Below are 21,435 nucleotides of genomic sequence, written 5' to 3'. Positions count from 1 at the left end.
GGTATCTAAGGATAAGTAAATGGAAATTGGGCGATAAGAGCTGTCTGTGCTCGTCAACGACTGGTCCTCCCCACACCAAAAAGCATAGTAAGTTCTTCATCAGAGCACAAACGGCAACAAGGTCAGCGAGCGAGGCTCGAGAAGTAAGAAGTGACGCGTCAAATAAGGGTTCCAAACAAACGGAGAGGCTGAAATACAAAAGGGATCGTTCTTGTGGGTATGTCAAAGCATCGCGCCTACTTATCAAAAGGCAATATCAGGGCGAGTATCTACATGACTGGGACCACTGAAGGATTCAGAAGGTCTCCGCAAGCTTTGACAACCAGATTGTGAGAGTGACGATTACCTTGGATGTAAATAGTCATCGCTGGACTCGGTGCTTCCAGATAGAGCATGTAAAACTAAGGGAGCTGATCAGTTCACTTACAGCGCGCTTTGTTTAGCCACACTCTCATGTACCAAGACATACAGAATCACACGATCTCCGGACTATATTGTGCATTCGTTGTAAATATAGTCTGGTAACTACTCCTGTATTAGAATGGCTATTTTGGCATTTAATGCGCGGTGTTATCCACAGGTTTGAGGCCTCCATCACGCGGTTCGGGCTCGCCCCGCGGCTCCCAGTCGTAGGTGTTATTGGCTTCCAGCTCATGAGGCGCGGCGGATGAACCCGCTCTTCCGTCAGCTATTTCATGAATTACGGCACCCGCTAGTGCAGTATGACCAACCTTGGTAGGTGCAGGTGCAGGCTCAGCCGATGCATCTGGTAGCTGGGCTATCGACGACGCATCCAGTTCTGAGACTTCCTCTTCTTTTCCATGCTCAGCATTGCGTTTCAGCTTAGCTCTGCGTTTCAGAACGTAGAGTATCGCGAGGGCAACCACAAGGAAGCCTCCCATCCCAATACCGACGCCTAGACCTATCGCTAGCGCATGGTGATCTTCTTCTGGCGCCGAAATACTTGCTGAAGTCCCGTTGGCGGTGTCCGTTATGTATGCAGATGATGCTGATATGGTAGTGATGACCTGCACCGCGTCCAGCGCGAAAACATTGGAAAAGTCGCTGCAACAGTCTCCGGAGGCCCCACAGCAGTAAGTGTTATTACCACAACTCTTCACGCCTTGGCCACGATCATTGTGGTAACCCACTAAGCACGAGTCAGTACAAGACACTTGCAATCATGTCCGCCCATGCTACTCACAGCCAACACAGAATTGGGGACACAATGTAGAGTTGAACGTGGCATCTGTACAACCACTGCGATAAAAGTCATACGCGTATGTTCGTTTGGTATCTGCACCAGGCTGACAGAGGCCATTGTTCAAGCAGACAAATGTTGGCCCACAGCATGCAGACACTTCCGCGTTCGCATCGCACGCTCCACCATTGTTTTTGTTACCATTAGGATAATAGCAGCTTGAACTGGCAGCAGCGAGACCGGTAGCAAGGTACACAATAGTTGTCAGTCCTAATATGTTGCGCACAAGCATGCTGGGGGTCGTATTGGATTGCCGATGGAGTAGAAAAGAGTTGCGGAGGGAGTAGCCGTCAGGTCGTGGAGCCGCAAGGGCCCGAACAAGAAACACACTGTTCTCACTGTGGTGTAGTCGCCGACCCGCTGCTTTTCGCGTGGTTAGAGCTTGGCTAGGTAAGTCAGGTGCGTTGACCAATGAAGCGATTGTGTCATACGACAAATGCTAAGTCGACACGGTAAGTTATGAACTGAAATTCGGCCACTCTTGGTAGATCGCAATTGTACCAGGATGACACAATACCAATAACAGTCGTGGGGCAATGACAGGCCCAGTCGCCTGCCGGACCAGGGTGTCTCAGATCGGGGGACCATACGGGGATCGTTCAAGGTCGCAAGGACTGAACATCATCAGTCAGTTACAACCCGCGCAGTTTGTCTCAGAGCGCAGAAGGCGCGCTTTATAATCGGCACGTTCTTCGCGTATGAGAGCGATATTGGAAGATGAGGCTCAGGCTGGGGGCCGGCCATCGGGGATCTTCGCGGCTAGTTATTGACGTTTTTGCTAGTGGCTTAGCATCGAACAAGCAACGCCTCATTTAACGTTCCCGTGCCAGCCAGATTCCCCTCGTGTCTCTTGCTGTCTGTTCCTGTTGTACAAGGTATGCCGAACTGCCTGGCTTTGTGAAACGACTCTGCCTTTCAACATTGGACCGACTTCTTAAGTGTGTGCTAGTCGGTCGTCCTAGGTATGTACGAATCCGCCCCTGATGTAATTATCTATTAGCGGGAAGTAGCATGGACTAGTGAGGAGAGTCGGGCGCCTTACTCGCTGCCGGTGAAGCTCTCGGATCAACGCGCACAGCGCCTTTAAGAGCACCATGCCCTCTTGCATCGCCGTAGGGCCAGGACAACCTCACTTCAGGATGGTTTCTACATTGTGTACAGGCGCTGCGATTTTAGCTGTCTTGCCTGGCGTTAGTTACGCATTGACAGCAGACATTGCAAACGGCTGTGGAAATCCTCTGCCAAAAGGCATCGAATTGGAGAAGTCCGTCAATCTTAACATCAGCAGCTCGAGCGGATTACCTACACGCGGGTACCGTTTGCATCTACCCAAAACGTACGACACGAACACGAGAGTTCCTCTGATTCTCTCATTTCACGGTCGCGGCAAAGACGCAGCATTCCAGGAAGAATTATCGCAATTCTCGAATGCGACATATGGCTTCAACGGCATCTCCGTGTATCCAGAAGGCGCGGCCTTGAACAATGCCAAGCGTACCCAGCAATGGCAGGGTGACCCAGATTTTCCCTCCTCTGTGAACGACGTGACCTTCACATTAGAGATCTTGGATGAGCTTCAAAAGACTTTCTGTATCGACACGTCCCGCATTTATGCTGCTGGCAAATCCAATGGAGCTGGCTTCACTGGTATTCTGGCCTGCGACGCTGAAGCTACGAAGCGGTTCGCTGCATTCGCGCCAGTATCCGGGGCTTTCTACCTCGACGCCAATCAAGAGCTACCAGCTTGCAACCCTAGCCGTCACCCTATTCCTATCATGGAGTTCCACGGGTTTAAGGACACTACGATACCCTATGCTGGTGGCATCAACACGCGCGGCAACGCCAACTCGACGAGTGTCGAAACTTGGGTAGACGACTGGGCCAAGCGAAATGCGTTTGAGGTCGCATCAAATACAACGTCGTATCTCTGTAGCGGAGACAAGAAGGTCTCGAGGTATAGCTGGAATGACACAGTTGTTCATTACAACTACACGAACTTGTACCACGACTGGCCAAGTTCTTTCCCGAATGGCGACACTGAGAAGGCGTTGACTTGCGAAGAGGCGGAAGCGACGAGCATTATACTTGAATGGTTCAAACAATGGACTCTGTAAGTAACCGGAGACCTGTTCGTAGTTGGCCTGGAGGTAGGTCTCCCTTTCACATAAAGTATAGCAACTTTTATTAGAAAGATGTCTCATTTACAAGAGGCTTCCTCTTGACCGTCAATCAGTTGTCAACTCATGGTACACCTCTCAAGAGACAACAGTTAAATCGACATGTTTGTTCTCATAGTGCCATCTGCTCTGAACGCCGCTAAGCCTGTCAGGCCAAAGGCAGGTTGGGAGTTGCTGCATCAACTAATCTGCTACACGGGAAGCAATTTCTTTCTCGTCATTCAGAAATTGCGAGCCCATGTCTGAAGGGATGGGGAGGATGCACATCAGAGTGTCAGCAGAACAGAGTAAGTAACTCGATTCTGAGACGCGCTAGCTACATACCGTAGGTACAATGTATCGCTTGCAAGAATAGCCCCGCAGTAGCATGAACCGAGGCATGCAACATCTAGGCACCACTGAAGCTACAAGAGAGTCATCTCTTGTCTATCATCACCCCAACCACTTGACTTCTGCGTACTGCTTGAGCACTCATTATCTCTTCCGACTGTGGTATATTGTGGGTGATCATACCTGTATCCATCTGCGGACAACAGCCACGTCAAGAGAAACCTCTACTGGGCCAATGGTCATTATGGCGACCTTCGAAAGAGCAATTCAAGAAGCTATCGATGCCGAAGAAATTCCAGGCTGCGTGCTCTTTGCCACCAATCGCGATGGTAGCTCCCTACAGTCACTGTCAGTCATTCGCTTACTGTTTCAGGGTCGTTTCTGTATAGTAAGAGCTTCGGGCAGACCTCTATGAAGCCTGAAAATGCCAAACCCTTGCGAACCGATACAGTAATGTGGATAGCATCTTGCACTAAGCTTATGACATCAATCTGTGCTTTGCAACTCGTTGAGCGTGGCAAATTAACACTTGATGATCCGGTATACGATCACGTACCTGAGCTGAGGGACTTCAAAATCCTCAAAACTTTCGACAATGAAGGCAAGCCTGTGGAAGTGCAGCACATCACGCCGATTACTTTGCGTTCACTTCTAACGCACACGAGCGGCTTGACATACGATGGCTTACACCCAAAGCTTCTCGCCTGGTTGGCATACCATGGTCGAGAGCCCACTACAGGCGCCAAACTGTTGCAGCGCTTTGATGCGCCACTTACTTTCGAGCCAGGGACGAGCTGGATGTACGGCTCAGGAATCGACTATGCAGGGTTGCTCATCGAGCGGGTGACTGGCCTGACTCTAGAGGAGTATATGCGACAAAACCTTTGGGAGCCACTTGGTATCAAAGACATGACCTTTTGTCTCAAATCCAGACCGGATATGAAGGAGCGTATGGCGGACATGAGTGTAAGAGACGAAAAGTCAGGCAAACTTCGGCATACGAACGCAAGAATGTCTTATCAAGATGCAGACGGGGAGGAAGTGCAAGACTGCATGGGTGGACAGGGTGTCTTCACGACTGCAGAGGAATATAGCAAGCTCCTACGTGCGGTACTCACGACCGATACGGATGAAACACTGATGAAGAAGGAAACCCTGAGGACTTTCTTCACGCCGCAACTGAAAGAGGGATCTTCAATGGCGATGAATGCGGTTTTACAAGACGACACAGTCAGTACGAGGCTACTACGTTGGATATATGCGCTGACAACGAGTGTTGTAGGTCAACAATGCAATGGGGGGTACATTAAAAGACTCGAAGAAGGATTGGGGCCTCGGGGGTCTTCTTCTTTTGGAGGATCAGCCAGACGGTAAAGCGAAGGGCACCATGATATGGGGTGGACTACCTAATCTGATATGGGTAAGCTCAATGTATCTTCCTGTTTCCTAAGTCTAACTTTTGCTAGTGGATCGACCCAAAGACCGGACTTTGTGGCTTGTATGCAGGACAAGTTTTGCCCACTGGGGATGCAAAGTGTGCAGCCTTGAACCGTAGGTTTGAAGCAGCAATGTACGAGCAGTACAAGGGGACTGGGCTTGCAAGCCCTCGCCTATAATCCAGCAAGCATCTGACAACACTTGATATCGTTGGTGGCTTGATTCCTCAAAGCTTGATGTCGGCCTTGTAACCAATCTCTTCCGATGCTGGCTAAGATTCCTGTCTGTCATCTCCGCCATGATCAGAGTACCCGTGTCTGGTATCAAAGCAAGCTCTTAGACCGTGTTAGCATAACTCGGCTCGAAATTCAGAGAGAGAACAAACCCATTGAGTGCTCGCGCATTGCCAGATGACTTGAGGCCCCATAATAAGACAATAAGCTTATCATCCAATCCGTGCAGGTCAGGATCCTCTTTGAATGTGTCGAGATCGCGAATGACGTTTGCCATATCGTGTATCTGAATCTCTGGCTCCCTCCTTGGGTCAGGGTCGAATTTGGTGACACATTCGGTAAAGCCGTGGATCTTAGATACTGATAGCACGTCAGTAGGTTGTAAACATAGAGCGGCAATATTGTTCCAACTGTCAGTTGCATCTGCCTCACAGTCCATGCGTGGCAGATCTGCAACTTGCGCACCGAAATGGTCCGAAGGCTTCAGTTTTGCCAACGACACATTTGGGACATTATTATTTGGGACCATAGGGGCTTCATCGTTGGTGTTTTCATGGCATGTATTGCCTCTTCCGGTCATACCCTGATGGCCATTAGATCTCGTAGCCAGGAGTAAACCGGCGCTATGTTTACTCCCAAAACTTTCAGTGGTGCCTGAAGGCATACTCATATACTGACCAACCTCAGAAGACGGTATTATGTGATGGGTTTCCTGAGGAAGGTGTGAAGCTTGCAACTTTTCAGTAAAGTCCAGCTGATCCATTGGCTTGGTGAGCTCCGCAGCTGGAATATCCAATGTAGTAGGAATTACTTGCTGTGACGATGCTGATTCACTGATAGTCTGTGACAACGAGAGCGTTGATACAGATGCTGAGAAGGGTATAGAGTCGTGGTTCGGTGCAGGCTCGTCACGCGTCTTTGGGGCCATCGTCTTATCAGTTTTCGATGGTCGGAGAGAAGGCGATAGCAGAGTTTCTGGTGGGAATACGCCTTTCTGTACGCCGTATCTAATAAGTCGATATCTGATGAGTTTCTCAGTGGTGCTGGTAGGGTATAATGGTACCCGGCCTTGAAATGAGAGGGCTTTGCCTAACACTTTTCTCTCATTGTAGATGGTTTCCAAGTGAGCTGCAGCGGACCCAACTGAAGGTTTGTTGTTCGTGTCCAGCTCACCTGGTACCCAACGCAGCATAATCTCGTCGTACATTCCATCGCCAGCATCTTGTGCAATTAGAACGGCCTCCGGTGTAAGCAGTCCATGCTTATAGGCGCGTTGGTCGTCTTCATAGGTTGAGAACTTCCAGTATCCGTTTCTTGTATGTACTGGGTCACATCGCCTTGCGAAATGGTGGAACTCGCCATCTGGTCGAAACACCGGCTCGCGATGAGCACTGTAATATTCAACGATGCTTGACGATCCAGACTGCTGCTGTGACATTGCTTTCGAGAGACAGGTCGCGTGGCAGGCTGACGACGCCGTTAGATGTTGGTAGATGGTGTTTTGGAAAAAGCAAGTGGAGGCAAACTGCGGGTAAGAATGGAAGCGCCCAACGCCGCACGGGGAAAGACCGAACACTGTAGGGTAAAGCAGGAATCTCACCACACTCTAACGTGTGATCAGAACGATATGTTTCTCTGCAAAGAAGAATTCAATGGTTTCCGGTCATCGTTAAATTCTACTACACTTGATCTAGGCAGCTTCAGTGTGCCTCTTCACCGTCATGCCCCAATACTGCCATGACCCAATGAGTTCACGAATGCGGCACATCTGTGTCTTTTTCTGATCACTCGACTTCTCCGTAGAGATGCACTTCTTCGTCCTTGAGCGACCTTGCAACCATGTGACTAGTTGTGGAAGACACAATTGGCGCGGCGCACCAAGGTTACCCACGACATGTGTGACGTGTGGACCTAAGTCCATTCTACATAACTGTACAGCATGCAACGTGCTGGCATTAGGAGGCAAGGTATTCTCTACACTCACAATTGCTTTCCAGAGCAAACTAAAACCTGGTTTGCGCGCAGTTTTCAGAGAGTAATCTGACGGTTGATTGCGTCTAAGGCTAGTCAGCTCTTACAGAAGCGGGGACTCTGAGACCTGCTGCACGTAACGTCAATTCCCTCTGCATACATTGAGAGCATTCGGGATGAACTCAGAGACTTACGATTGCTGAGCCTTTGCTATCAAATGGCGTCGCCTCACTTTCCCTGATCGCTAAACATATACAGTAGGAAGAGTCTCGAAACCTTTGACTTCAGTTCGAGCTGCGTTTGTCTTCTTGACCTCTTTCGTTGGTTAGTATGCATCCGCCTTGCTCCGATTCCCTTTCTTCTGGAATCGACACCGATACCTGCCAATGGACTTGTGGGTAAAGAAGGGCTGATCGGTGTATTGAGACCTCCTTCAGACTGTATATGTGATGTCATTCGAAAGTAAAGGGGATACGGTGTTGGAAAGATATGCATCCGTGCTAAATGCTGAAAATTGTGAAATCAAGAGCCACTGATAGCTTCCAATCATCTGACGATAAGCTTGCTAATTAATTTATACTTGACGAAGCGCAACCACTCCAGCATGTACTGGCAGAACCAGACCCCGTCAACAATACGACCACAATAGCTGCCTTGTGTTTTTATTCATGGTGAAATTCAATAGGAGACGACCGATGTGCTGTAGTCACATAACGAATTCCCGTGGATCAGGACGGCATATCAAGCACGTAAAAGGCATTCGCTAATTTTTCTTGTTTTTATTTTCCTACTTGCGCGACCTCGTTCGCACTGCAGCGCAAAAAGCGCGTCTGCTAAGACGACTATCTAGTGACCTTCGCATGGCTTACACCATCACAATTGCCACCACAGGCTACTAGCCTGTAACCTGATCCGTGCATTCTGCCTGTACACGCAGTAGCTCCACCAGGGAAGGTTCGAGTATGTGTGGGTCGATATTGCGCAGCATTGGGAGGAGAACGCGAGTCTTCTCCTGCTTGTTGAGACTGTAGAAATTAGCAGCAAGGAGTTCTTCGATGCTGCGGTGCTGGGGCGGAGTGGATTGTTGCGGAGAAGCGACTGAGGTGAGAGATGTCTTGCGCTGGCGTTGCGTCTTTTTGGTTGTGGCTTGCCGCTTCTTCGTCACCTTGGTGGTGTTGTTGGTAGTGGCCTTGGGAGCACGCTTTGCAGCGGTCTTGAGTGGACCAGGCTTGATCTTCTCTTCGACTGGGTGAGTCGCAGCGAGGTTGGGTGTCGTTGAGCAGGTTTCGATGTGCTTTGAAGTGCCGTAGACGGGGGTGCAGTCTTGTCGGAGGTAGTCTTTGAGAGCTTGGAGATCTTGTGGGGAGATATCGGACTCTTGGGCGCTGCTTAAGCTTGGTGAGGAGGAGTTGGTCGCGAACATGGCGGTTGCAATCTTGTAGCTGAAACAATTTGGAGGGTACAGAAATTGTGATAGGTGTGTGTGGGTTAAGTCAAAAGCGGACAGGCAACTCAATACGCCTTGGAAAGAGAAGGCTGGGAGACCAGTTGAGTACTCATAATTTAGTGGAGCACACGCAGCAGCGGAGGGACGAGATTGGTCCCGTCCGCTCAGCAATCCTTGTGTTAATCGGCCATGATAGCAGCTGACGGGTCGAAGGACGCTCCCCGGCTTTCCCTTCACCCTAAACACAGCGGTCTGATTGGCTGAAGGTCCAGGAACAGCAGCAGGTACAATAGGAAGTGAGTGAGTTTCCTTTGCGAAGAGGCTGGGGGGCTAGCATAAGATCGAGCCTAGTTCAGGTTTGATCAAGGTGAAAGTGAAAGTGAAAGCTAGTGCTTCGTAGACACGACAATACGACGTCGACGGGTATGGCGACATTAACGTAGATTCAACAGCCGAATAACTGCTATCAGGAGCCGTAAATTAGCAGATTAAGGAAGATACAGGCAAGGGTCTTAACTTGTAAACATGTGAATTCGGGCCTTGGTAAACGCAGTCACATGTAATCCGTTAATCGTTAAACTCAATTACATTCTGTGTTCTTTAGGAATGTAGCTCATGTAGACATGCCTGTTTGCTGGAATTCTGCCTTCCAGTCGGCCTGACTCCTCACCCTAGGTTCGTAGGAGACCAAGTAAGCATCAGAACAATCTCGCGCTGCGTGGGTATTGTCTCTCAATCCAAGCTCAGTATGTTGCGCTCCACCCTCTTGACCATCTCCTACAACATCTCTGCTGTGACCAGACCCGTTGGTATGCCCGTGATGTCGTCGACGTGGTGGACTACTACGTGTCTCGCGATCTCTACGCCCACTCTCGCGCCCCATGGATACTTTCTCGTCACTCGACGAATCCACCGCCAGGCATTCTTGCGGCAGGTCCGAATCTCCCCGATCAGCTAGATCGTGTAGTCTTCCGCTCGTTAGCCCATTCAGCGTATCACTAACGGTTGTTGCGGTGTGGACTGGCGTCTCACCACCATTGAGTCGCTGCACTAACAGGTATCCAGCGAGACACCACAGGAAGACGATAGTGGCAGTGCAGCTACCAATGAAAACTACAGGGACCACGAAGAGGAGGGCGAACCCAGTAGTGAAGAGCGTGAATGCGAGGGCGGCGATGATGCCAAGAAACAGGCAGGTGATGAGCGAGATGACGAGGGTCGCAACGGCGAAGACGAGGAATAGAAGGACAGGGAGACCAGCTAGGGCAGTCTGCACGGCAAGGAACGACTGCTGAGGTCAGCATCGAACGATAGAAAGCAGGTCAATGCGGGCTTACAGCAAGCTTAGGGTTGCGCACAGAGAAAGCGCGGAGAGTTTCAAGTGCACGCTCGCGCTGCTTCGGTGGAAGCAGGCGATTAGCAGTGTGCTCGACTGTGGTGCCGACAGCAACCACGACATCCTGCGCAGTGCGTAGGAGGATCGACATGGTGACTGGTATCAGTCTTGACGGCCAGAATGAGCTGTATACACTGACAAGGCGGTAATGCCGAGATAGGGAGGCGAGTGCACAAAACGGTAGAGGCAATTGATCTTTCACGTGAAACAGGTGTTTGCGTGCGGTCGAGACAACACCGGAGTCGCTGCTCGTTAACCAAAACAAGCCGTGGCCGCCTGCCGTCTTGGAACGCGTCGGACACACGTCAAGGCGAAGCGGAGCGGAAGTCGCGACCGCTGCGTGCGCTTAGCCCATTGCGCACTAGATCCGCTTTACTCCCCTACCGCCTGCCCAGCGCAGCGTTTCTGCCAATTCGAGGTCGAACTTTTTGAACACAACACCAACGCCTGTCACCGCGCCCCACACAGCTGACGCCATGGCCGAGATGAAAAGAAAGAGAAACGAGGATGGCGCCGATCGGCCTAGCAAGAAGACTGCCGTTGCGCCACGCGGGAATGTGAAAGTCGAGCTTCTGCACGAGGAAGCACTGGGTCCGCTGCTGGGTACGTCGCATTGCGCATTAAGCTGACAATGCCGTCTAACATTGAGCCAGCTGCGACGCCAGGCCTCAAGCTGCCTTCGCGCGTCAACCTCAAGCCATACCAGCACACCAAGATCCTGCCCAAATCCTCCGTCACCACGCTGCTCCTCCAGTCCTCTGACCATCCCCGCCTCGACTACACCGCCCAGCAGGAGCTAGACGGAAGCGCAGGCAGTCAGCTCAAGGACTACGTAGGAGTCTTCGACCCGGAGACCCATACACTGCGAATTGTGCCGGTAAAGAGGGTTACAGTGCGAAGCACCCTGCGCAGTGAAACACAAGAGCTCCAGGAAGAGCAAGCACGATTGGAAGCAGCACAAGGCACTATGACCGCGAAGAGATATGCCCTTGCCGCCGAGTTTGGTTCGAAGAAGTCACGCAAGAGGATAGACGACATCACCATGAACTCCATCCGCAGTGGGGCGCCAGAAACGGAGCACAGGAACGAGGGTGTAGCAGACAACGTGCTAGCGAACATGGCCGACAACACCTCTGCAATGCCTACAAAAGCTGACCTCGAAGCTGCTCTGGACAGCTCAAAGCCGCGACCAACGCCGAACCTTCAAGCGGAGTTCCCTGGCGACGTATACGCCATTGATACTGTCGTTGGAAGCGAGCTTATGAGCTTGATTCCGGTCAAGGACTGGATGGATGCTTCCGAGGCCGGCCAGGGTGTACAGGTCAACAGCAAATATGTTGCAAAGCGTATTTTGAAGCTCTGTAGGATCAAGCAAGTCCAGAAGCTGAAAGTTTTGCGCTTCATTCTGCTGTGTATCAACTTCAATGCAGCGTTAGCCGGTCAACCTGGCAGATTTGCGAGAAAGATACCGCCAAAGGGCAAGCTGGAGAGCTTGATGAACGAGGAAGATAATATCCCACTCGTCAATGCGATTAGGAGGAAGTTCGGCTCAGAGTATGTGTTCTCATCCCAGCCGGCCTGTTTCATACACTAACCCGTCTAGAACCAATGACATGCCTCGCTGGAACATCGATAATCTCATGACTCACGTTGCAGCCGCTGCGCTTATTGTAGACGACTTCGAGGTGGATGTCAACGATTTGCGCGAAGACCTAAAGATCGAGAACAAGGAGTATGTTGTCTATATCACGCGCTTGTACCTTCAATGACTGACATGCCCCACAGAATCAAACAGTACTTCCATGAGTTAGGCTGCAGAGTCAGCACACCAACGCAAACCGACATGACAAAGTTCAAGTTGACAAAGGCCGAAGCCAGCAATCACAACATTGCCAAATTACGTTTGCCGCTGGCGTTCCCGAGGGTCAACATCCCCACTAAGAAGCGAAGATGAAGGACACGTCGGCATCAATCAAAACAGCGAGACTATACGGAGCTTTGTAATCCAGTTTGTATTCGTGTCTGTTAGGTTCCCATGTGGAAAAGGCACAATCGGTCATTATATTGATCGTCAGTTTCAAGTGTGCGCGCGATCATCTCAACCCATCGACCCACTCCTCCACCCCGGTCGAACTACCCGAATTTTGCTCAATCGTATCAAATGTACGGACCTGAATTCGTTACAATTAGATGCATCATCGACACCCGTATGCTCGTCATACAAATGTTGACCCGACATTCAACCCCATATGTTCATCTTGACGTCATCACCACCACTGTCGTGACGCAGCCGCGAATGATAACACAGGGACGAATGGGCTATATAAGTTAAGAGCAGTACGTCTGTGACACATATTGTAACCACCACATATTGATTCTCTATGCCTAAATCAACTGGGCCCCTGCTAGATCAACTTACAGGCGCATCGCAAGCATCTTCCACATCCGGCATGACTGACAGCACAACGTCCGCCGCTGACAAGCTCGGCGCCAACAAGACCACGAATGCCATCCCTCAAGAGGTACCATTCACCTCCATCTATAGCGAACCAGTATTGACCTCGCTCCAGAACCCTAGCGTGATCTCTTCTGCGGGAGTAATCGGCAAGCAGTTCAATCCCGACGGGGCCATCGGTTCCATCGGCCAGGCGATTGGCGGCCCCTTTAGTAAGGACGGCGTCATTGGTAGCCAGTTCGATGCAAGCAAGGATGGTATTGCAGGACACGTAGAGCGTGCGGTTGATGGGCCTAGCAACCCCGCAGGCAGTGGCAAGAAAGCATAGAGTACTATCCTTCGTAGACGTAATTACGCTCATATCCTCGACATGCAACCGACATCTTTTATATGTGGTGGACATGGTTTTTGGCATGGACATCATGCTTGCTGCACATCAGCATATGTTTGAAGGGAGTTGAACTGACTTGACATAGTTTCCTCCTTCCGGCGCTGCGACGTGACAACCAAGTCTTATAACGTGCTGTTAGGTACATGCATGCCACTTTCCAATCCCGAAGCTATCTTCCAAGCTCGCAAACAGGCTACTCAGCTTGGGCAATGCCACAGCAAACCTGACTGACCCAGGCTCTTGCCCTCACACACACTCGTGTGCGTTATTCTCCAAGACGGCGGCCAGGCCCCATGCTGCCAAAGGTGGCACCAGTACTGCGCCCGGTACTTGGCTCGTTCGACCCAGTTTCGCGCCCACGACCCTGCACGGCGTGTCCGTAGCCTCTATTTTGGGCCGTCCCCGGCGTCGCGCCAAACCAACGCTTCACCACCGACGGCGTGAAGATATAGTTCTTGCCTCCACCAAACGTGGGCCAAATGCGTGTGAGGAAATCGTACAAGTGTGCGGCGACAAGACCAGTAAGCTGACCAAGAGCAGCGCTCTGACCGTCAATGATGAAGGTCATGAACGTCATGGCGAAGGGCAGATACTTCGAGTCGAAGTTCACAATGAAGAAGCTGACCTGGCGCGTCGGATTATCCTGGGCGAATGTGTATGCGTATGCGAGAGAGAGCGCGGGAAGGAATGTGTAGCCGTCAAGGATGACACCTGCAAGCGCCTTTCATCACCGTCAGCATCTCTTCTCTCAAGTGGACGTAAACATTCGAGCTCGAGCGAAAAGAAGACGGGAGATATGTAGGGAGCCAACACCGCCGAACAGAAGTGGGAATCTGTACAGCTTTCTCAAGTAGCTTTCCCACCATGCCTGCACACCGCAACAGCCCTTTAATATTTTGCGAATGACGGACAGTGCGATGTGCAAGGGTACTCTTCCTCGGTTCCAGGAACCACTTCGGCCATTGAGTAAAACCGTGTGGGCAGATAATCCGAGGTGATGCTCTGTTGCCAGAGACCTATAGGACGCATTGTGCAAAACATGCGAGAAGACAAATACTTACCACTATGACCGAGCCAACGAACATAGTATACACAAGAAAGTCGCCCGGCTGCGTAAAACGCGACGACTCACGCTCTAGAGCGCTGCCGTACTGGTATAGAAAGTATGGATCTAAGAGAATGGCGAACTTCGGTTTCGTAATGAGAAACGCCGTGAACACGCGCCATATCTGGGGTACGATCTTGGTCGTGAATACCATCTGGTTGGCGAAGATATACTGGTACAGGCTGATGATACCGCCATAGCCGAGAGCAGAAACAACTACAGACAGTGCCGTGATGGTCCTGCGAAACTGTTAGGATGATGTTTCATTGAGTGCAATGGGTGTGAAGCGGCATTGGGTCTTACCTGGAGACCGGAGGCAGCGTCCAGAAGACATCCATTTTGTATCACGACTGCGAGCGAGTGTGGTGGGCTTGTGGTGTCTGAGGAACAGCGGGTGCTGCCTGAAAGAATAGTTTTAAGCAAGCCGTGGCCTTTTGAGGCGACAGAGCGTGGGGCCTCTTACTAAGCTACTAGCTGGAGCACGAGCCATCTACGCTAGAGCAATGCGGCTTTTGGTTAGCCTCTTCATCTCTTCATCCTCAGATTCTGATATGACAAAGCACGGCAAGACATATCATGGTCTGCTTGGTTGTTTTTAGAACAGAGGCATATGATGGGCATGTGGATTGGTTTCACGCTCCACTTGCAGCTGAGTTTGGCCCCAGCTTCGAGTGATCGCCGTGGAACGAGTGCATGGACGTCAAGTATTTGTGTAGCGGACGCCTAGACACCTTGCTAATGAGTGATATAAAAGCTTGTTATGGCTGGACCTGAGATCGAGGGGGGAGCTAGGAGCTGGGGGGGGGGGGGGGGGGTTGATGAAAGAAATATGTCAATAAGTGTCAATAAGATTGAACGCCAGCCCTGTGCCCACTCAGTACCCTATGTGCACTCTGAGCGGCGAACCCGGTGATCTGCAAACTCTGTCGCCTTCTCTCGTAGCATGACTACGCTACGTAGTAGAGCTTCATAGCACACAGAACCCTCTTCCGACACACTGGACAGTTCTGTACCTCCTTTGCGCACTGCAAGCACGCCACTACATGCCCACAATCGTAAAACGCTGCGTCTGCCGCATCTTCCCAGCAGATGCGGCAGAGACGCTCTTCTTCTTGTGCATTCTTCCAATGAGTGACGCCTTCGCCAAACTTCTTGTCGTTCCTCCAGCCACCAACGTAAGTGTTACCTGTGGTTGCCTCTACAAAGGTTCCAGAGCCGTGCTGCTGATTCTCCACCCAGTCACCGTCATACGTGTCGCCATTCTGGAAGGTGTAAAGACCATGACCATGGCGCTGGCCGAGTTGGAACGAACCCTCATATGTTGCACCGCTGTGATAGAACATCTTGCCATGTCCGTGACGGTGGCCATTCTTGATCTCACCCTTGTAATATTCAGAAGAAAAGTAGTTGTACGTAAAATGACCGTTGAGATGGGAGGGGAAATTGCGGGCGAAGGTGCGATAAGCCAGGAAAGACTGCGGGTCTGCGAACGCGCCGCGTGTTGCAAGCGCACTGCGCTGTTCGCTTGTACAGGGCATCGTAACGATGATGACTGAAGTACTGTGCAGATCGACTTGGAGGAATGAGCGGCGGTTCTTGATCGACCGGAGTGTATTCATCTCTTCCTCTTCCCAGATCTCGATCCTTCTCTTGTCCTCCATTGGCAATCCTAGGCACTTCACCAGAGTTTCATCTACCCTGGCAGATCTCTCGACAGTGTATGTGCCGCGAGCCTCGAGCGTTTGCTTCTGTGGATCGAAGTATTTTAAAAAGAAGTAGACCTCGTCTGTTGAAGGCTCTATGCTGGGCGCTTGGTCTACAGGTGGCGGGGGTGGTGGCACGAAGCCTCTTGGAAGGTCAACTGGCGGAGGAGGTGGATGATGTAAGTCCTCATGTGTACCTCCCATCTCTGTGTCATTCGGCATTGCCGGAGGCACAAATGTGTTGAATCCAGCAGCTCCGGTCTCGTTGTTACCGCCTTCGGTAAGTGTTCCATTAGCACCTTCGGCAATGCTCAAAGATACGGGAGTTGGTGTATGAGGTCTCGGTTGTGCGGGCATGATCTCCTCTGGCTCGAGTTCATCGGGCTCGCTCATTGGCGTGTCCTCGAACATTGTGGCGGAAGACGTCCCCGTCGCAGCGTCGATCGTGGTGGCAATATGATCGACTGCAGAGGATGATATCTCATTAGTATGGCAGTTCGCTTTCTCTTCTTGAGGAAGCTTTGGCAGATCGGCAAAGTTGACGATGTGTGTCCACAGGCGGCGGCACGCAAAATCCGACCGATCAAATCTCCACTCCCTCAACTCCAAGTAGCGGTCATAGCTGCCACTAGAAAACTCCACTTTACCTGTACTTGAAAGATGCGGGCGGCTTTGCGAGCCTCTCAATGGGTCCATAAACCAGAACTTGACCTGTCGAGGGTCTTTGACATCGTCAATGATTGATGCAATCTTACGACGAATCTCAGCACAGCTGTCTTTACGTGACAAGCGAATGCTATGCACATTCTCGGGGTTTCCTGCGATCGACTGCATATCGTGCATCTCGAAAATACCGGGCCCCTCATGTTGAAGGAAGATCCGGGAATCGAAGACTTGAAAGTCGACCGTGTCATCCAGGTCGTCATCTTCATGGTCCGAAACCAACGTCCCACCGCCGGTTGTTGTTGCTATCTGTTCGTCGGTCGGTGGAGGTGGAGGCAGTGGGTCCATGATGCTTGAGTTCCTCGTCTTTTCTACATCGTTTCTGATCCATTCGGGTACCTCCCACTGCTCGGAATCGGCAGCTGTTTTGAAAGCAAAGTCGGCCGCGTCATCACGAACATAAAGTGCTATGTATGCGACGGGATCGTTGCCGTCGATTCGGCTAGCACCAGCTTTGCCCTCGTGGGCATCGACAGCTTGCCTGTTTGTGAGACATTTGACATGGTTCTCATCTTTGCTGTCTGAGTAGCTGTACCATCGGGAACCTGGTCCTTCAGGTCTCAGAATCGGCTGGTAAACGTACGACTGTAGTGTTTGCTTGTGAACTATGAATCCGTATAGCGTATATGGCACACCTTTGACAGTAACGTGATCATCCAAAGTAACTTTGTCGAGCAGCTTCACGTAAGACCGTGTTTTGAAGTCGAACATCTGCCGTTCTAGCTCAATGGTCAGTAGCTGAGGCAAGTTATGGCTCAGTGTGATGAAGTCAGTCGACTTGTTGATTGCGCCTTGCATACTCTCGACGCCAACGACAGGTACCCTGTAGCTTGGGATGCCAGTGATATGATTATGCTTGGGCCCGCAGATGGCTTCGAGAGCGGTAGCCTCAGGCATGTCGTGTAGCTCTTCCTCAAGCTTGGAACGTAAGACTTGCCACGTCTCAATGACATCAAGCTTGTCCACGCGTTCGTGGAGACCATACCATTCGAGGGCATCCAGGACGTTGTCCAGAGGCACAGGACCAGCACCGGGATCTACTTGTGTCCTAAGCATGTAAAGCACCTTTTGCAGTGCACTGAGTAGAGGTTTGGGATGCGCAAGTGGTTCCTTTTGTGGATCAGGTGCACAGGCGCTGTACAGGAGTATTCTGAGTGGCTTGAACAGCATCCAAGATGAGATTGCAGAAATCATATTTCCGCCAGGAGAACTAGCGTCCTCGCCGAGCATCAGTCCCTGTAGGCCAGTCATCGCAAAACTGTCCCATGGGTTCTCTCGACTATGGTGCTCCCAGAGACAGTCGGTCTCGTCTTCGACGATTCGGATATAGCCAGTAAATGCGAGCTTGTCGTTACGAAGCAGCGCTTGTCGCTGACCTCGTAGACGGTGCGGGATATCGTAGTACGGACCATGGAATCTAGTCCATCCCCAATCAGGCGAACCACTGCAAAAGCGGTGCAGCGCAGTTCTCGAATAGTTGACGCGGGGTTCTGTAGGATTGTACATGACTACGGAGACTTGTGCTGCGACACTCTTTCGCTTGGGCAGCCGCTTAGAGCCCAGCAGCGGCAGACACGTGTATTGGTGTCTCATGTCAGTGATCTGTGCTGACATGCCCGGAAGAGCGTCTTCGCTGGATGCTTCGATATGCTCGTTTTTGGCCACAGAATCGACGCGACTTTCTTTCTTCTTCGTGGACGGTTTCGCGACACTCAGACATTCCAGATACACGCTCAAGTAGTCCGAGTCGTTTCCCTTGGGATAGAACTTTATCTGCCACTGGTAGCCGCCAATAGTGACAGGATCTGACTTCATGACGATGTCCCGGTTTGGGTTCTCCCGTGTCCCATTGTATGCCTTGATGGCCCAGTCGATTCGTCCGCTGACACCCACTGTATATTCCGGCTCTTCCACGGGCAGGAAAGCACGGCTCTCCCAATACTCATGATCCAGAGCACTATGCTCTGTAGATGCCTCTATCTCTTTCAGCTCAGTCTCATCTGGCGAGGAGGTGTCTTCCTGTATGAAGTGCCATGGGTGCATGCCATCGTCGTCATCTGATGACTCGGAGTCGGACCGGACAGGCTCGACGGGCGGCGGCGGCGGTGGTGGTGGCTGAAGATCTGGATCGAAGAGAGGAGGAGGTATGATCGGCGGAGGAGGCTCTGTCTGCGTTTTGTTGTTAGCCAGTGTGTACGAAAAAGAGCGCTCGATAGTCTCTTACTGCGTCCACTGTTACGTCGGTAGGCTCAGTTTGCACAGTGCTGTCTGTTACTTCTTCACCAGTGCCGGTTGTTGCGGGTGGGAATGGCTGAACAGCAGCGGCATCCGTGTGACCAGTTGGGCTGTTTGGCAGCACGAGCCGCTGGTCTGTATCCGGCGTTGTGTCCATAGCGTCTTCGTCCACGGCGGCGATCTCGACGGCGACGCTGCTGATCGAGGACTCAGCCAGCAGTGGGGAGACCTGCTCGACATGTGCTTGTCCGTTCGTCAGACCTTCAACCTCCCGCATGTCCGCATCCTCCCGGTTGCGCCTCTGGCCGGCCGGCGGCGCTATGTGAGCTGATGTGCTCATATCTGCGTCGGTTGTTTGTTGAACGGGTGGTGGAGAAGACACTGTTGGCGCATGGTGTAGGTGGGTCGGTGAATGTGGTGGACTGGAAAAAGCAGGTGAAGTTGACTGCTGGAAGTGTAGCGGCTGCTCGACACTAACACTCATGGTTGGAAGGGATTTGGTACATGTGTAACCCAAAAAAGAGCTTGAAGGGGTAGACACCACCCAGACGAGGGAAAGGCAGCAGGCTCGCGCAGAAGATCAAGTATGCAGGCAGCTGAGTTGATGCTGCACAGGACAGCACGAAACGGTACTGAAGCAGGCCAGGAAGCCTTTGTAATCGAGGTCAATAGTATGAGGGAAACAGTCACGACGTGGCTGGGCGACTTAAACCAAGAGCTGCAGGCAGCTATCGATGCACAACGCGGTCACTGGAGTGAGGCGGTAAGCTAAGACGTGACCCCCGCGCATCGTGGCGCTGCCTTAGCGAACCTTGCGCCCTCTCTGTCGCCGTGGAGCCCTTCGACAGCTCGTTGCCTCACCTGTTTGTGATATTGACTCATCCATCCAAAGCCGCACAACGTCATGATGGATCGCAGGGGGCTGCCTTCAGCTGAAGCTCTCGTGCTTATCGATTGTTCAAGCTCCACATTTGCTAGGCGGAAGGGTACTTAGCTCTGTTGAGACTAACGGCGAAGGTGGAAGCTGCGACCGACCCCCGCGGTTTCCCTGCAGCTCCCGCATCGTCTAACGCACGCCAAACCTTGTGCAGCGCGGCGTTCAACACCCTGTTGATCGTGCCAAAGTCACCGGAACACACAACTGCGCGTTGTCGGCCTTGCACTGCTGCTCTTGTTGAAGAGTCGTATTTGCAAGCAGTGCGTCATGGTTGTAGTCTACAATATGCTACCTACTGTCTTTCGGTCTGCTGCCCGGTCGCAAATGTCGCAGCCACTATGAGTGGAAAGACCACGGTCGCCTCTGCATAGACCTTCACGCTGTCGCCGTCCAGTTTGATCTTGCCCCAGCTGACAGCCTCATCTGGTCGTGCTCCTGCATCACTCCCGTCAAATTCCTGGGCTGTGTTGACATACACAGCGCTCTCTGCTCCGTTGCGCATCAAGTTGGCGTTGGCGATGTGGTGCTTGACAATACCTCCACCTAGCACAATCATGCCTGTCCTCTTTGCCCGCACGGCGATTGTGTTGATTTTCCGGATGTCTTCTACAATATCGACACGCAACTGCTCTGGCGATGCCTTAAACGTGTGGAAGTACAGCATGTCGCCAAGACTGCCGTCAGTCAACGCGGGACAGAAGACGGGGATGTCGTTCTTCCACGCCCAATAGTAGACGGAGCGCTCGTCGTTGATCTCCTTGCCTAGACGGTGGATCATCTTGCTCGGTGTCCAGTGCAGTGGCTCCTCTGTCTTCTTGCTCGCCTCCTGCTCCTCAAGCATCGTGTCCAGAATGGGCACGACCCAGTCTTCGAAGGCGCAATAGTTGCTGTTTGGCACCACGAGATTACCTATTCTGTTCATTCCTTTGGCGCGCAGGCCAGCGCCGGGCGTGGAGAAGGCGCCGAGATACGTTGGTGCAAGGCACTTGATGAAGTCTTCCTCAACGCCACCAGCAGTGGTGACAATGGCGGAGACGTGTTTGTGTTGCACCAGGTATCGCAGTGTTTCCCGCAGACCGGACGAGATCAGGTTAGACGTGTATCCTAGGAAGATCGTCGTGCCCTCATTGGTCTCCGGGTCCTTCCATGCGCGCTGTCACCTGTTAGCAGGAACGCGAGGCGCATGAGCGAGGGGTGAGACGGCGGTGCTATTTCCGGCACGGTCGTTTCGATTCCACGGCACCGCTAGCCTGGGCCTCAGCGGCTGCCTCCGTGCTCAAACGCTGCAGCAGCGAGCAATCTGCGGCAGACTCACCATGCCATTGATGATGCGCACGGCGTCCCCAACGGACGTCGCCTGGAAGCCCATCTGCGCGTAGCCTGCGACCAGCTCCTCGACGGTGATGCTGCGGCCTGCATAGTCGTCAAAGTCGATGCCACGGACCTCTTTGGCATCTGCGGGCACGGGCTCAGACGGCTTCAAAACGGCATCGGTGGCGCCTGAGGGGGCTGCAGCCTCGCTGGCGGGCGACATGACGTGTGCTGGAGAGTCGCACGGGGTCCAAGGCACAGTCGAGGGTGGTTGAGATTATCGTCGCGCGTGCGCTGCAGTCTATTTGATGCGCCGCCCTGGC

General features: G+C 52.1%; 11 protein-coding genes across 11 annotated transcripts; 4 read left to right on the top strand and 7 right to left on the bottom strand.

Annotated features, from left to right (window-relative positions):
* Positions 1-375: 375 nt before the first annotated feature.
* C7974DRAFT_473660 (uncharacterized protein) lies at positions 376-1,989 on the bottom strand. The gene is made up of 2 exons (XM_046146569.1): positions 1,205-1,989; positions 376-1,150 (listed from the first exon to the last, which is right to left on the bottom strand). Exons 1-2 carry the CDS (start codon positions 1,491-1,493, stop codon positions 558-560), a joined length of 882 nt encoding a protein of 293 aa, XP_045995727.1. The 5' UTR covers positions 1,494-1,989; the 3' UTR covers positions 376-557.
* Positions 1,990-2,110: 121 nt separating this feature from the next.
* Positions 2,111-3,792, top strand: C7974DRAFT_398106 (Alpha/Beta hydrolase protein). The gene has a single exon (XM_046142278.1). It carries the CDS (start codon positions 2,356-2,358, stop codon positions 3,373-3,375), a length of 1,020 nt encoding a protein of 339 aa, XP_045995726.1. The 5' UTR covers positions 2,111-2,355; the 3' UTR covers positions 3,376-3,792.
* A 64-nt stretch (positions 3,793-3,856) lies between these two features.
* C7974DRAFT_398105 (beta-lactamase/transpeptidase-like protein) lies at positions 3,857-5,656 on the top strand. Its single transcript, XM_046142277.1, has 4 exons — positions 3,857-4,097; positions 4,142-4,998; positions 5,051-5,188; positions 5,235-5,656. The coding sequence occupies exons 1-4, from the start codon at positions 4,004-4,006 to the stop codon at positions 5,382-5,384; spliced, it is 1,239 nt and encodes a 412-aa protein (XP_045995725.1). The 5' UTR covers positions 3,857-4,003; the 3' UTR covers positions 5,385-5,656.
* On the bottom strand, positions 5,542-7,904 carry C7974DRAFT_377918 (uncharacterized protein; the record flags this gene model as incomplete). The annotated part of the gene is made up of 6 exons (XM_046140385.1): positions 5,542-7,013; positions 7,317-7,360; positions 7,423-7,448; positions 7,517-7,561; positions 7,604-7,653; positions 7,790-7,904. The coding sequence occupies 6 exons, from the start codon at positions 7,902-7,904 to the stop codon at positions 5,542-5,544; spliced, it is 1,752 nt and encodes a 583-aa protein (XP_045995724.1).
* Positions 7,905-8,304: 400 nt separating this feature from the next.
* Positions 8,305-8,958, bottom strand: C7974DRAFT_457430 (uncharacterized protein; the record flags this gene model as incomplete). Its single annotated transcript, XM_046146054.1, has 1 exon — positions 8,305-8,958. A coding segment is annotated over one exon (654 nt), but the record flags the coding sequence as incomplete, so codon positions are not given.
* A 446-nt stretch (positions 8,959-9,404) lies between these two features.
* C7974DRAFT_398102 (uncharacterized protein) lies at positions 9,405-10,542 on the bottom strand. Its single transcript, XM_046142276.1, has 2 exons — positions 10,194-10,542; positions 9,405-10,144 (listed from the first exon to the last, which is right to left on the bottom strand). The coding sequence occupies exons 1-2, from the start codon at positions 10,341-10,343 to the stop codon at positions 9,470-9,472; spliced, it is 825 nt and encodes a 274-aa protein (XP_045995722.1). The 5' UTR covers positions 10,344-10,542; the 3' UTR covers positions 9,405-9,469.
* Positions 10,543-10,728: 186 nt separating this feature from the next.
* Positions 10,729-12,206, top strand: C7974DRAFT_414990 (DNA-directed RNA polymerase-like protein I 49 kDa polypeptide; the record flags this gene model as incomplete). Its single annotated transcript, XM_046143849.1, has 4 exons — positions 10,729-10,855; positions 10,906-11,806; positions 11,856-11,984; positions 12,038-12,206. 4 exons carry the CDS (start codon positions 10,729-10,731, stop codon positions 12,204-12,206), a joined length of 1,326 nt encoding a protein of 441 aa, XP_045995721.1.
* Positions 12,207-12,633: 427 nt separating this feature from the next.
* On the top strand, positions 12,634-13,035 carry C7974DRAFT_435322 (uncharacterized protein; the record flags this gene model as incomplete). Its single annotated transcript, XM_046145052.1, has 2 exons — positions 12,634-12,774; positions 12,823-13,035. 2 exons carry the CDS (start codon positions 12,634-12,636, stop codon positions 13,033-13,035), a joined length of 354 nt encoding a protein of 117 aa, XP_045995720.1.
* A 328-nt stretch (positions 13,036-13,363) lies between these two features.
* On the bottom strand, positions 13,364-14,541 carry C7974DRAFT_315618 (Der1-like family-domain-containing protein; the record flags this gene model as incomplete). The annotated part of the gene is made up of 3 exons (XM_046138519.1): positions 13,364-13,819; positions 14,160-14,442; positions 14,507-14,541. The coding sequence occupies 3 exons, from the start codon at positions 14,539-14,541 to the stop codon at positions 13,364-13,366; spliced, it is 774 nt and encodes a 257-aa protein (XP_045995719.1).
* A 479-nt stretch (positions 14,542-15,020) lies between these two features.
* C7974DRAFT_362780 (uncharacterized protein) lies at positions 15,021-19,596 on the bottom strand. Its single transcript, XM_046139743.1, has 2 exons — positions 18,854-19,596; positions 15,021-18,798 (listed from the first exon to the last, which is right to left on the bottom strand). Exons 1-2 carry the CDS (start codon positions 19,346-19,348, stop codon positions 15,151-15,153), a joined length of 4,143 nt encoding a protein of 1,380 aa, XP_045995718.1. The 5' UTR covers positions 19,349-19,596; the 3' UTR covers positions 15,021-15,150.
* A 232-nt stretch (positions 19,597-19,828) lies between these two features.
* On the bottom strand, positions 19,829-21,395 carry C7974DRAFT_398095 (deoxyhypusine synthase). The gene is made up of 2 exons (XM_046142275.1): positions 21,117-21,395; positions 19,829-20,954 (listed from the first exon to the last, which is right to left on the bottom strand). Exons 1-2 carry the CDS (start codon positions 21,333-21,335, stop codon positions 20,094-20,096), a joined length of 1,080 nt encoding a protein of 359 aa, XP_045995717.1. The 5' UTR covers positions 21,336-21,395; the 3' UTR covers positions 19,829-20,093.
* Between the last annotated feature and the right edge of the window lie 40 nt (positions 21,396-21,435).

This window comes from Boeremia exigua (genome assembly GCF_020726555.1).
Source record: "Boeremia exigua strain MPI-SDFR-AT-0100 chromosome Unknown C7974scaffold_8, whole genome shotgun sequence".
NCBI classification, from domain to species: Eukaryota; Fungi; Ascomycota; class Dothideomycetes; order Pleosporales; family Didymellaceae; genus Boeremia; species Boeremia exigua.
The sequence above is the reverse complement of the archived record's forward strand: the minus strand, read 5'-3'. Positions and strand labels throughout refer to the sequence as shown.